This window comes from Malus sylvestris, chromosome 4 (assembly GCF_916048215.2).
Source record: "Malus sylvestris chromosome 4, drMalSylv7.2, whole genome shotgun sequence".
Lineage (NCBI taxonomy): Eukaryota > Viridiplantae > Streptophyta > Magnoliopsida > Rosales > Rosaceae > Malus > Malus sylvestris.
Window position 1 is genome coordinate 26,404,540 of NC_062263.1, and position 14,035 is coordinate 26,418,574.

Consider the following 14,035-nt stretch of genomic DNA (forward strand, 5'->3'; position numbering starts at 1 on the left):
TAAGCAATGTCAGGGCGAGTATGAGACAAATAAATTAATCTCCCCACAAGCCCTTGATACCATTCCTTATGAGTAAGAACTTGATTTGGAAATAAGCCCAGACGATGATTTTACTCAATCAGAGTATCAACAGGTTTGCAATCTAACATACTTGTGTTACCTAACAAATCAAGAACATACTTCCGTTGAGACAGAAAAATACCATGCTTGGATCGTGCAACCTCGATTCCAAGAAAATACTTCAATTCACCCAATTCTTTCATCTCAAATTCAGTAGCTAGGTACTTTTGAAGCCGTTGTATCTCCTTCTGATCATCACTTGTCACTATCAAGTCATCAACATAAATAATCAATGCAGTTAGCTTACCATTTTGTCGCTTTAGAAACAAAGTATGATTTGAATGACTATGGATATATCCAAACTTCGTCATTGAACTTGTAAACCTCCCAAACCATGCTCTAAGAGATTGTTTCAAATCATACAAAGCATTTCGTAACCTACATACAACACATTTTCCAGGAGATGTTCCAATACCAGGTGAGAGATACATATAAACTTCCTCCTTAAGAACACCATGAAGGAAAGCATTCTTAACATCAAACTGCAACATGGGCCAATCCTAGTTTGCTGCTAAGGATAGAAGAACACACACAATATTAAGTTTGGCAACATGAGCAAAAGTCTCCGGATAATCCACCTCATAGGTTTGAGTATAACCCTTAGCAACTATTCTAGCTTTATACCGGTCAATAAAACCATCTACTTTGTGCTTAATAGTAAACACCCATCTACATCCAACAGCTTTCTTCCCGTTTGGTAAAGGAACCAAATCCCAAGTAGAATTCTTTTCCAAAGCTTCCATCTCAACTTTCATGACATTAACCCACTTAGGGTCAGATAAATCATCTTGCAATTTTGTTGGAATTGATACACTAGATGGTTGACATATGTAAGATGCATATGGTTTGGACAAACAATGAGTAGACACATAATTGTTGATAGGATATTTGGCTTTGGCATGCATATCATGCTCATATTGTACTTTAGGCTTTCCACGATTAGCTTGTGGAGGCAACTGATAAGTAGAAGAATCGTCAGAATTTACCTCATGTATGCCACCATCTTGTACCAAATTGTTAGAAGAATCATCATTGGACGAACCATCATCAGGCAACTCGTTAGACATACCAGCAGCAGACAACTTGCTGGGCACATCTGATCTGTCGTCTTTAGAAATATTTTTGGGAATGACATGTGACCGATCATTATCTGTAGCCGATTGATCAGTATCACGCAACATAATAGGTTATGTTCCCAACTCTGCTTGTAACACATCATTTATACAATCTCTTTGAATATGCACTTCACTCCCTCTCTCCCCCTGAAATAGAGAGTCGAAAGAGGGCTTCACAAAATACGAAACTTCACCGTGGAATGTGACATCCATGGTAATATAAGTTTTTTGAGTCGGAAGATAATAACACTTATAGCCTTTTTGATTGTTAGCATACCCTATAAAGACACATCGGAGAGCACATGCATCAAGTTTACTCCGCTGATGAGAGTAGACATGCACATACGCAATGCACCCAAACACTTTCGCATGAAGTTTTGATACAGAAACAAGAGAAACATATTTTTGTAGCACATCAAGCGGTGTTTGAAAATCAAGAACCCTACTTGGAACACAATTGATCAAATACACAGCAGCCAAAATAGCATGACCTCACAAATGATTAGGAACACATTTATCCAACATCAAAGAGCGAGCAACCTCCATTATTTGACGATTCTTCCGTTCGGACACACCATTTTATTGGGGTGTAAATGGAGTAGTCGTCTGGTGAATAATACCATGATCACGAAAAAAGCATGCCAAAGTGTGATTCACATATTCTCCTCTGTTATCAGACCTGAAGACCTTAACTTTGGTCTGAAACTGAGTAGACATTATTGTACAAAATTCTTGAAGAAGTAACGGAACATCACTCTCATTCTTCATCAAGAACACCCAAGTTAACCGAGTACAATCATCAATAAAAGTAACAAACCAACGGAATCCATTAGAAGTAACTTTCGCCGGACCCCACACATCAGAATGTATTAAATCAAATGACAAAGTAGCTTTAGAATCACTTACGGGAAAGGAAGCACGATGACTCTTAGCCATGACACATATTTCACACTTGAACTCTAAATCACTACAAGTGCAAAACAAAGAAGGAAATAGATGCTTCATATAACTAAATGATGGATGTCTCAATCATCAATGCCACAACCAAATTTGATATCTGTCATCCACTTTAGCAAATAAAACTTGATGATTATTTGAACCGGAAACAACAATATCCTCCATAGTCAAGATGTACAAACCCCTTATTCTTTTACCACGACCAATTATCTTATGAGTTTGAATGTCTTGAAAATAACAATACGTAGGGTAGAAGTGAGCAAAACAATATAAGGTATCAAGAAGTTTTTCTACCGACAAAATATTGCACTTAACATCAGGAACAAGTAAAGTACGGACCAGTAATAAGGTCGGAGTAAGAGAGATAGCGCCTTCACCCTTCACAAGGGAATGTGCTCCATTTGCACTAGTAATATACATATCACGAACATAGTCACATAATTCATCAAACACTCTAGGTCATTAGTCACATGATCAGTGGCATTAGTATCAATTATCAATTTATTTGTTCCACCAAGATGCATAACAACACTATGATTATATTGGGCCATTGAACTAAATCACGAACAATAAAGGCACAAAAGATACGCAGCGGAATGAAAACAATTTACCAGAACATTGTAGCAATCATTGTTCACGCACTGTAGCAGAGACTATTCACGGTACTGTAACAATCACTGTTTACGGGGGCACTGTAGAGGATCACTGTTCACGTACTATAGATGTACTGTAGCGAGACACTATCCACTTTTGTTTTTTGTTTTTTTTTTCAACCAAGGAAATCACGAAAAAGGTAGGCACAAAATTAAAACACACAGGTCACCAAGAGTAAATTGTTCTGATGCCATATTAAACTAAACATAGTAAATACCAAAAATATACATGACAATATTTGGGAATTTCTTCAATATTCATTAATCTCCAAAGTGGAGTATATATAGGAGTTACAATTGGTATTACATATGTACTTCACCAATGTGGGACAATAAACTACTATTTACACTTTAACTAATATATAACTTGCAACACATGTATTGTTATTGGTTTTTGATGTGTGAAGAAATCTGAAAGTTTTCACGTTAAAAGCCTTTCCCTTCTTCACTACACAAAGTTTTACCTAAGATTTCTCTCCCCCTTCCTCCTACAAATTGGTATCAGAATTTTGAATCCGAATATATATTTGCAAGGCACTCAATTAAAATGGAATTTTTGATCATGTTATTAAACTGTCTGAATCCGAATATTTTCATAAAGTTAATGAAAATTGAAATGCATTTAGAAATTTCAATCCGAATTTTTTCGAAGTGTTCCAAACTTATTCCAATAAAGAAAATCCCAAAGTATTCCAATTTTTTATAGTTAATTATTTACTAAAATTATATATTTTGTAATCATTTTTGTAACTTATTGTTAGTTTTGGATACATTTACATTTTGCTCATTGTTTTTATATTAACCATACACTTATATATTAAAAAAGATAAACATACTAGTATACAGCAAAATTTCTTGGATTTATACATCAACATACAACAAATATTAAGAATGTACAATAGTCACTTCGTACTACGGTCTAGGGGTATTATTCTTCACTTGTAAATGAGATGTCTTAAGTTCGATTCTTGCTAAAGGCGAATTTGAACCATATTATTGCTAGTCCATTGTGAAGCTAAGCTCACCCATTTTCCTTAGTGTAGATAATATAGTTTATTCAAAAATAAAATTACAATAAAGTGCATGTAGGAAAAGGTTCAAGGATATTAAAAATTTGCAAAATATATAAATTTTCGAATTATATTTCAAAGTTTTTGAGATTACTCTTATTCCAAAGATTTTGAATTTAAAAATTATGGTCTGATTATGAAATTTCGTAATAAAAAATTGGAACATTATTTTTGACATGATCCGTTATGAAGTCGGCCTTAGTCCTACCAAATAAAAAGTTAAACTCTCCTTGTTTGGAGCCTAGTAATCAAGGTGCCCTTAAAGTTGAAAGTGACATCAAATTAATTGAACCTTTTCTTTGGTCCTAATTGATTGAACTTTACCTCACCCATGCTACCCATTGATGGGAAATCTACTTGAGAATATCAAGTTCATAATGCACATAGTTGACTGACACTGTACCCAGTTTCGTTATAAAATTGATTAATTCTTAATTATCACTTGTTGCCAAATGTATCTCTTACGAAGAATTCTTAACCATCGTCTGTTGTAAAAAAGATATAGTCTCCAATTCCAATCAATCCAAATTTATTGGGCCTTTTTATAATATAATTCCCTTTAATTTTGTAATTTTTTTCCTTTTAATGAAGTTTCATGGACTAAAAAATAAAATCATCGACGGTATCTATTTTGTTTTTGTCTACAGAGATTTTGTAATATCACTAAATATATTAAATCACAAAATAAGAAGAAATAAACACACAGATATATACATATATATACCCACACACAACTATTTAGAGGGAAATTCTACCCTTGCATGGCCACCCAATGAATCTTGTCAATTTCTCTGGACAGCCTCTGTTTAAGTGCTTTATCAAATGGCATTTTCATCTTGCATGGTAGCACTCTGAAGTATTATTGGACAAAAATGGTGAATGGAGAAGTGGATTAATTAGTATATAAATAGGGACCCATGACCTAAAGAAGCTTTTGATCAAGTTGAGTTGTACACGGGTGTAAGGCCCATTTGGCTTGCTTCCTCAAATTTAAAGAAACAGGTATGGGATTGGGAGCATGACCCCATAACCTAAAGGGTCATTAGGAGTCTAGAATGATAGACGTCAATTATATCCGTTGATTAGGGTAGTGTGAAATTTAAGGAATATTGCTTGAGAGTTTTGGATATCTTTTGTAATATAGTGACGGTTCACTTAATTGTATTTGGATAAATAATAAAGCAAATCCGTTGAGTATCAAACAAAATTATCAAACAAAATTTAACACGAGTATGTGAGTAGGTAAAAAATGTGTGTTTATCATTTCTCTACTACAAAGACTTAAGGAAAATGAATTTTTTTGAAGCTTTGGTCCCAGAAAACATGATGAAATCAAGATCCTTCTGAGCTGTATTGTCAACTACTACTAAAAAAGTATAATGAGATGAGGGTTCACTTCATGTGCTTCCCTTCCCCTTTAAGTTTGCAACTGGGTCAGATGCTTTCAATTCGGCCCCAGGGTTTCATTTTAGGAGGGTTGCACTAAGAGAGTAGAAGTGGTACATGATAATTTTTTCTGTGTGATTGTCATGTCAACACATGATATTATTAATTTATCGACACATAATATTACTAGTATAGTTTTGCAATACACATATACATATAATTAATAGTACCATACCCCAACTCCGTAAAATATTAACCTTATCGTTAACATATATTATAATGCATGACTCAATAACATCAAATTACTAGATAAGGCAAAAGAATAATATCTATATATATAAAGGGAGAAGACCAGTTTGGTGAAGCATTTAGAAATACCAAGAAAGTTATAAAGTTTGATCTTGTGGTGGATCGAAAATATTTTATTAATGGTGCACTTATGCAGTGACAAATTGGCCAATAACAAATTATGGTCATGCCAAATCACCACCGCCGTATTGTAATGAACTGTTCAGTGCATTTGCTTTATTAGGATTTCCTGCTAAATATACTTTAGGTTCTCATATGGTACTTGTGAATTTGCTTCAGTAAGATCTCTGTATTAAGGTTAATGAGATGTTCAATAAGTCTGTATTAGGGTTACTTAACAAACTAAAATACAGTATATAATGATAATATTACAATAATTGCATCGAGACTTTTTGCATATACTATATTCACTTATTGAATTGGGCAGGTTTAATTTCATTTATAATTATCAACTTTTATCTCCTAACTAATTCGTTACAAGTTACAACTCAATATAACAAGTTTGATATCTAATTGTGGCTGATAGACAACATGTGATATTACAAATTGAGTGCTTTTTGTTTGTATAATTTTAATGTTCCTTAACTAATAAGACTGATCAGCGACATATAACCTAATCATTGAAATACTTCGTGGAGAAACCATTTGAGCATAGTTTTCCGGGAACATACAATTAACGGCATTCATATGTTCAAAATCATCATAATTCAGACACTCAATCAAACCTAATGAAACATGACAAAAGGGTAAAGTTCCAAGTTGCATTCCTCCAACACTGAGGGACACACCATGAGAGAGAGAGAGAGAGAGAGAGCAAAGCAGAGAGCAAAGCTGACAACAAAGGCAATCAATCTGATGCCTTAAATATAAAAAACTAGGCATCTTTGAATGCTATATGTTCAAGGCCTCTTGTACCAAAAACAAACATTCTCAACTTAATTTATTCTCAATTTTCAACTATGGTAAGTCAAAAAGCCCTAAATCTTCTTTCTGTGTATGTCTCTGTTTTTTGTGTTACTCTTGTTAATAGGTTTCACAATGTTCTCCACACCAGGCAGAAGAGAATGCCGAGCCAACCTACAGCTCCCTCGAGCCGACGGACAAGAAGAAGGGAGGATTCACCGCCTCCAGCTTCATTTTCGGTAAGAAACCATTCTCAGAAAAGGGTTGCAGGGAAATCACTTCCCAGCATGCTAGTTATATCCTTGCTTTTGTATATTAATTATGGTTTACAATGCATTTATTCGGGTTGTGTAGTGTTGCTGGCATTGGACAATATGGGATTCGTCGCGAACATGTGCAGCTTGGTGCTGTACTTTCTGTACATGATGCATTTGGATCTGGCGCACTCCGCCAACCTTCTCACAAACTTCATGGGATCAAATTATCTCCTCTCCCTCGTCGGAGGCTTCATTTCTGACACATACTTGAGCAGATTCACAACCTGCCTGATTTTCGGCGCAGTTGAAATACTGGTTACAAAAAAATTTCACATATTTTGTTATTCCTGTTCTAGTTCTACTTATGTCACAAACTTTAATAAATTTTGTTATTCGCACTTAGGCTCTGGCGATGATGACAATTCAAGCTTACTCAAAGCATTTGCACCCAAAAGAAACTTGCCTGACAAAGTGTGTCGAAGGCCGTATCGCTGTCATGCTCTATGCATCCCTGTGCTTGTTAGCTCTGGGAACAGGTGGCGTGAGGGGAGCGCTGCCCGCGCTTGGTGCTGATCAGTTTAACCGGAAAGAGGAAGCAAAATCACTCGCAACATTTTTCAACTGGCTTTTGCTTAGTACTACAGTTGGATCAATTATTGGCGTCACAGCCATTGTGACTGTTAGCACTGAAGTAGCTTGGTACTGGGGTTTCTTTATATGCACGGCTGGAGCATTTATCGGGTTCGCTGTTCTTGCGATGGGCAAACCTTTCTATCGCCTGCAAATCCCCGGCCACAGCCCCATCATTAGAGTCATTCAGGTCTGCCTTTCTCTCTTATCAAACTCTTTGCGCACAAACTTGATTATTTTACTAGTTAATATTAACTAGTGTAATGTGGCGAAATGATGTGACAGGTTATTGTTGTCGCGATAAAAAACAGAAGTTTACTGCAGCCAGGGAGCTCTCATGAATTGTATGAGATCAGTGAAAATGACCCAAAGTATACTGAAGAGAAAATTGCACATACAGATCAATTCAGGTAACATTACATTAATTTTTTGTTAAAGTTCGCCAATAATTTGCAATAATTCAAACAAGGCTTACCAGATGGTATGTTCCCATCTTGGCACGCCAAGATTCTTCAAAATTGACAATAAAACAAAAGAAAAACATATGACTAAGGAGGAAATTGATAATACAGCGAAAAGTTCACATCAAAGTTTCTGTGCATGTGATAGGGTTTTGCTTTTTGAAGTGAACTTTTTGGACCATGATATCTGTTTATTTATTTGAGGGGTAGACAGGATGTGAAGTTTTTGGAAGCTTTTAATCATTTTTTTGTTGACTTCATTAGATAGCAATTTACAACTATGTAGATCACTTCATTTTTTTTCTTCTAGAAAATGGGTGTGGCATTGTAGCTTACAATTCTGAACAAGATTTCACAATGATGTTGATAAAAAAAAAGGAGAGTTTTAACGAAAAGCTCCTGGTGCTGTTCAATTTAACGAAAAATCACATTTTAACATTAAAAAGTCAATCATGGTACTTTTCACTTTACCCTTTATTTTGCTCTTATCATTAAAACTAAAAATTTTCAAATTCCTTTAATTAGTTTTCTTTAAAAACAAAGTGCTAAAAAACACGAGAAATTTCCATCTAGTTCATGTAGTAATACTTTCGTTCATGTATTTCCAATTGCACCGAATAGTTTTTTGAAGTATGCAGATTGTTCCATTCAAGAAATTCGTCAACTTATGTTAATTTTTTGTAAGAAACATCTGTCAAATTACCCCCGCCTCCAATCCATGTGTCCCGCACTTGACAATTTCATTTATGATATTAGCAAAAGTCGAAGGATGTCCTTAAATTTAAATAGTTTATAAAGTTTCACTTGCGTTCCTTTATTTACAATTACTTCGAGTTTGGTACAAACTAAGAGATCAGATTTGTTGCAATTGAAAATATAAAATAAAAAAAGATCTCCGTGGTAACTACGTGGATTAAAAACGAATTTTGACCGTAACTAAGTAATTATCGTCTTTTTTTCCTACATAGTGTTGTACCTGTAGTTTCACAAAGTTCAAACTTTCATTCACGTATTTTCAATTGCTCCGCATTTCCTGTAGTTTGTAGATTTTTCCACCCAAAAACATCCCTCAACTTTTGTTGATTTTGTATACAAAGTCAGTCAAATTTACCCTTTCATGTGCCCCGCACTGAAATTTGCCAAATTTACCTTTATGTGTGGCTCAAGTGACGATTTCGTGCAAGAAATTAGTGCCTTTGGTTATGACAAAGTAGTGAGTACTAATTAATTACTGCCTAATGGTATTGAATCAGTTGTCTAGACAAAGCTGCCATACTTGGCAAAGACTCCAAGCCCCAACCCTGGAAAGTTTGCACCGTTACACAAGTGGAAGAAGTGAAGGTCCTTACAAGAATGCTGCCAATTTTCTTCAGCACCATCATCATGAACACTTGTTTAGCACAGCTCCAAACATTTTCAGTCCAACAAGGAAGCATCATGGACCGCCACTTAGGCCGCATTGAGGTTCCGGCACCATCAATCCCCGTCATCCCTCTCCTCTTCATGTCCATCCTCATCCCGCTCTACGAGTTCTTCTTCATCCCCTTTGCGCGAAAAATCACAAAGCACCCGTCAGGCATCACGCAGCTTCAGCGCGTCGGTGTTGGACTAGTCCTCTGCGCAATCTCAATGGCAGTAGCCGGCATAGTAGAAGTAAAGAGAAAGAACCAAGCCAACAAGGACTTCACAAAGCCGATATCTCTCTTCTGGCTTTCTTTCCAATACGCTATTTTTGGTATTGCTGACATGTTTACCCTAGTAGGGTTACTTGAATTCTTCTACAAGGAAGCTCCTGTGGGCATGAAATCGCTCTCCACCTCGTTCACTTTTCTGTCACTTTCTTTAGGGTACTTCTTGAGCTCGATTTTCGTTGACGTGATCAATGTTGTGACCAGTAGGATTACTCCGAGCAAACAAGGATGGCTGCATGGCAAAGACCTAAACAAAAACAATTTGCAGCTATTTTACTACTTCTTGGCAATCCTTAGCTGCATCAACTTTGTGAACTATGTCTACTGGGCTTCATGGTACAAGTACAAAGCAGACGAGGCAGATCCAAAGCTGCAGCTTAAAGTTTTGCAACAGACACCTGCCATTCACAATGATTCAAGTGTTGTTCAAGAAAGTGGAAGCAAGACTAATGAAGCTGCTGCCTCCACTGGGGAAAATAGAGAAGAAAAGGTGGCAACTTTATGAAACCCAATATAAAAGGAAAAAAACAGAAAAGAAGGGGAGAGATAGATCATATATAATTAACCAAGGGGAGGAGTTATAATGATAATTAATGGGTTTATTTTCTCTATTTTATCTTATTTTTGTGTGTGTGTGTGTTTTTATGGAATTGTAAGATATAGTGTGTTTGGGACATTGAATGTCTGGATTTTCTGTTTAATAAGTTTTTCTACCACCTTTTCATGAATAAAGAAAAGTGAATTTGTCTTGCAAAACTATCTTGGCCATTTTGCATATGTTAGTATACTGGTCCAAACAAATAAAGGCACTTAAGATTTGTTTAGAAGTGCATTAGAATAATTAAAAAAACTTTCAAATTATTTCTGATAATGTTTGGTGGTAATGCTCTGGCCCATTCTCACTTAACTTCGGAGTTTCTACGGAACCCGAAGCCAGTGAACTTCCATATAAGCCTCGTGCTATATGGAGGTGAGTATGTACATATAAGGCATAGAGGATCCACTCCCCTGGGCGATGTGGGATCTAACAATCCACCCCCCTTAGGGGCTCGATATCCTCGTCGGCACACTTCTGGTTAGGGATTGGCTCTGATACCAAATTGTCACATCCTGACCCGGGCTCGACTCTGCCATAGCACGATATTGTCCACTTTGGATCCCGACCACGCCATCACGGTTTTGTTTATGGGAATTCACGCGAGCAGAACTTCCCAGTGGATCACCCATCCTGGGAATGCTCTGGCCCATTCTCGCTTAACTTCGGAGTTCCTACGGAACCCAAAGTCAGTGAGCTCCCAAAAAGCCTCGTGCTATATGGAGGTGAGCATGTACATATAAGGCATAGAGGATCCACTCCCTTGGGCGCCAATCCCTGGTTGGAAGTGTGCTGACGAGCATGTTGGGCCCCTAAGGGGGGTGGATTTTTAGATCCCACATCGCCCAGGGGAGTGGATCATATATGCCTTGTATATACATGCTCACTTCCTTTAGCAAGAGACCTTTTGGGAGCTTACTAGCTTCGGGTTCCGTAGGAACTCCGAAATTAAGCGAGAAATGGGCTAGAGCATTCCTAGGATGGGTGACCCATTGAGAAGTTTTGCTCGCGTGAGTTCCCAGAAACAAAATCGTAAGGGGCGTGGTCGAGGCCCAAAGCGGATAATATCGTGCTACAACGGAGTCGAGCCCAGGATGTGGTGGACCCCGGGTCGGGATGTGATATCTTAGGTTCGAATTTCGTGGATGGTGAATTCGATACCAAATTAGGTTGCCAATTGTATGGTTTAGCCGAACTCTTCCTCCTCTTAGTGTAAAATATATTATTGTGCTAAAAAAAATGGCAATTCAAGTGTTTTTGTTTTGCTATGTATACTTCTTTGAGGGCGAGTCTTGGCACAACATAAGTGTTGCTTTTTTGTGACCGAAACGGGTTTGAGTCATGGAAACAGCATTTTTGCAAAGTAAAGGTAAGACTTTATACAATAGACGTTGTTCACCACCTCTCTTCTTTCCTCTTCAACCCTCGCAAGGCGAAAAACCATGTTGGCTTGGGATCGCCTTTTTATGCTTACTTCTCTTAAAAACCCCTTCAAATGAGTTGTAGAAATAATTCCTGCGTTCAATCCAAATTGCATAGTCGTATTTGAATTTGACTATTAGGTTACGTAGACTATGTTTTGAGTTAATTAGAAGCACAGTATAGATTGAGGAATTCTGAAATTTCTACATTAATACATTTGTTATCTGTCTTTTAAAATTCCTCCATCCAATATTTTGTTGCTCATTTCTAAGTGTTTCTAAATTCATTGGCACATCCATGACGTCCACGTGCCTTAGGTAGAATTTGTGCCCGGCTACTGCTCCACAGCTCAAATGATTAAGCCCAATGTCAGCTCAACCCGCATACAAAATAAGACCCAAAAATGATGCCCTTAGCTTCTAAAATTTGACCTAAATGAAATTAGCTCATCAAGTTTCTCAAACATGGCCTCAACCAGATTTTTTTTCCTTTTCCATATGGCGTATTCTATAGTCTACTCTACAAGCAGGGAGATTCTAACTCAGATGAAACAGACAAGCAAATTATCCTAATTAACTAACGTAACTCACATCTACAAACTACAACTTTAAACTAAAATGTAAGATTCACAATTCCACCTTTCTGCCTTATTAGGTCAAACCCACGTTAGTACAGTGGTGTGGAGCTTTCAAGCTTTTCCTGTTTGTCTTTTTACTGGCTTCGACTATGACTGTAGGACATGTCCATTTTGTGTGTCCAATAAAAATGCATGCCAAAAGATAATCTGCAAGCATTCCAGTCTTTGCATTATGTTACAATTTATTCACGGAACATTTAATAATCACTTCATTTTAAGTTTTCAGTTTTTGATTGTTTGGTAACTATTAGTTTTCAAAAAAATGAAAATGGTAAACCAAAAACTGAAACCAAAATTTGAAAATTAAAAAGTGAAAACGAAATAATTATCAAATGCCTCTTAAATTAGTGTTACTATGATATTGTTTCTTGCGGATTTTTTTTAGTAAGGACTAGCTCATATTACGGTCTAGATCCTTAGTCGTTGAATTCTTAACCAATGACAATAACTAAGATCCAACGACTAAGAACTCTAGACTATGAAATGTGCAGGTTCATATTCTAAACTTTTATGGTTCTTGCTTGGATGATGAGTTCCACAATGATACTATCATGCTAATTGTGTGGTTAATTAGTGAAAGTAGGCTAATTAATGTGGAATTTTGGAGTTGCAAAAATAAGTGTGCAGACCAAACTCCGATTTGTTGGTGGAATACAATATGTGAGTAACAGCAGTGCGTGACAGAACTTGATGGGTTGTGCCATCAAGCTTCAAAAGATGCATGTGATCATGGGACCAAGACAAAGAGCTCAGCTAGCTCACATGCCACCACCTCTTTTCATTAATTTGGTGGTTTTCCAAATTAACTGGATTCATCATTTAATTATTGTGTCTCTTACACGTGACTGCACCACACTTTTTTTTTTGTTTTTTGGTCATAAAAGACCAGCACACTTATGTGGTTCAAATTAGATCCATAATGTGAAAGCATTCGCGTAATTGGATCGCTTGTGATATAGAAAAATGAAGCATGGTAGATTTTGTAGCAATTGAATCGATCATGGGATGAAATATAAAGCAAACTCTATCTAACGTTTTTTTTCTTATTGAAAGGTTGATAATAGATTAAGCGAGTCGAATTACGTATAAGGTTTTGTTATCGAACTAAAATAGTAGAAGCCTCACTCTCTAAACCCGTATAATGTGGAAAGAAAAAACTTAGACCCTAGGATTTAGCCACGAATTAAAAATAGGCTACTTCCTTTTGGTCATAACGATTAGAAAATGCTAACTCCCTAATAGAACTACCCCCTCTCTCCCCCAATCCCCTATCTTCAAATTTTATTAAATAAAGATAAAAACGAAAATAAAAGAATGCAAGTAGGGGGATGAAGCCAAAATCCTCAAAGAGAAAAACAAAGAAACATCAACGAAAAAGAAAAACAAGATGAAACTCAAGGTCATGAGCATGGACAGCAACTGCAAAATCTAAAATTATGTACATTGAATCTATGCGAATTGAATCTAAATTTTCTTTTAGTTAATTATGTATATATAAATAGCTTAACTAATTAACCATGTACGAACTAATCATGTTTTAATCGATCGTACACACGCATATATATACAAAGGATATTAGAGGTGGAAAAGTACATACACATGATTAACAAACCTTTTCCATTAAGAGAACATATTAAACAAGAGGAACAAAGGGGAGGGATCTTGGATGTGTCGCTCATAAGACGGGTTTATAATGAAAGGTACTATTATATAATGCATATCAGTACTGGAGCCCAACAAAATGCATTGAGATCCAATAATTCTTTTGAATACACTCTTGAATTCTTTGACTATCTCAAGACGTAATATGCAAAATATTTTTCGTTAAA

The 14,035-nt window shown here is 36.3% G+C and overlaps 1 protein-coding gene across 1 annotated transcript; it reads left to right on the forward strand.

Annotated features, from left to right (window-relative positions):
* The first annotated feature begins 6,339 nt into the window (after window positions 1-6,339).
* Window positions 6,340-10,308, forward strand: LOC126619537 (protein NRT1/ PTR FAMILY 4.5-like). The gene is made up of 6 exons (XM_050287932.1): window positions 6,340-6,572; window positions 6,665-6,752; window positions 6,868-7,085; window positions 7,174-7,590; window positions 7,686-7,810; window positions 9,115-10,308. Exons 1-6 carry the CDS (start codon window positions 6,570-6,572, stop codon window positions 10,055-10,057), a joined length of 1,794 nt encoding a protein of 597 aa, XP_050143889.1. The 5' UTR covers window positions 6,340-6,569; the 3' UTR covers window positions 10,058-10,308.
* Window positions 10,309-14,035: the final 3,727 nt, after the last annotated feature.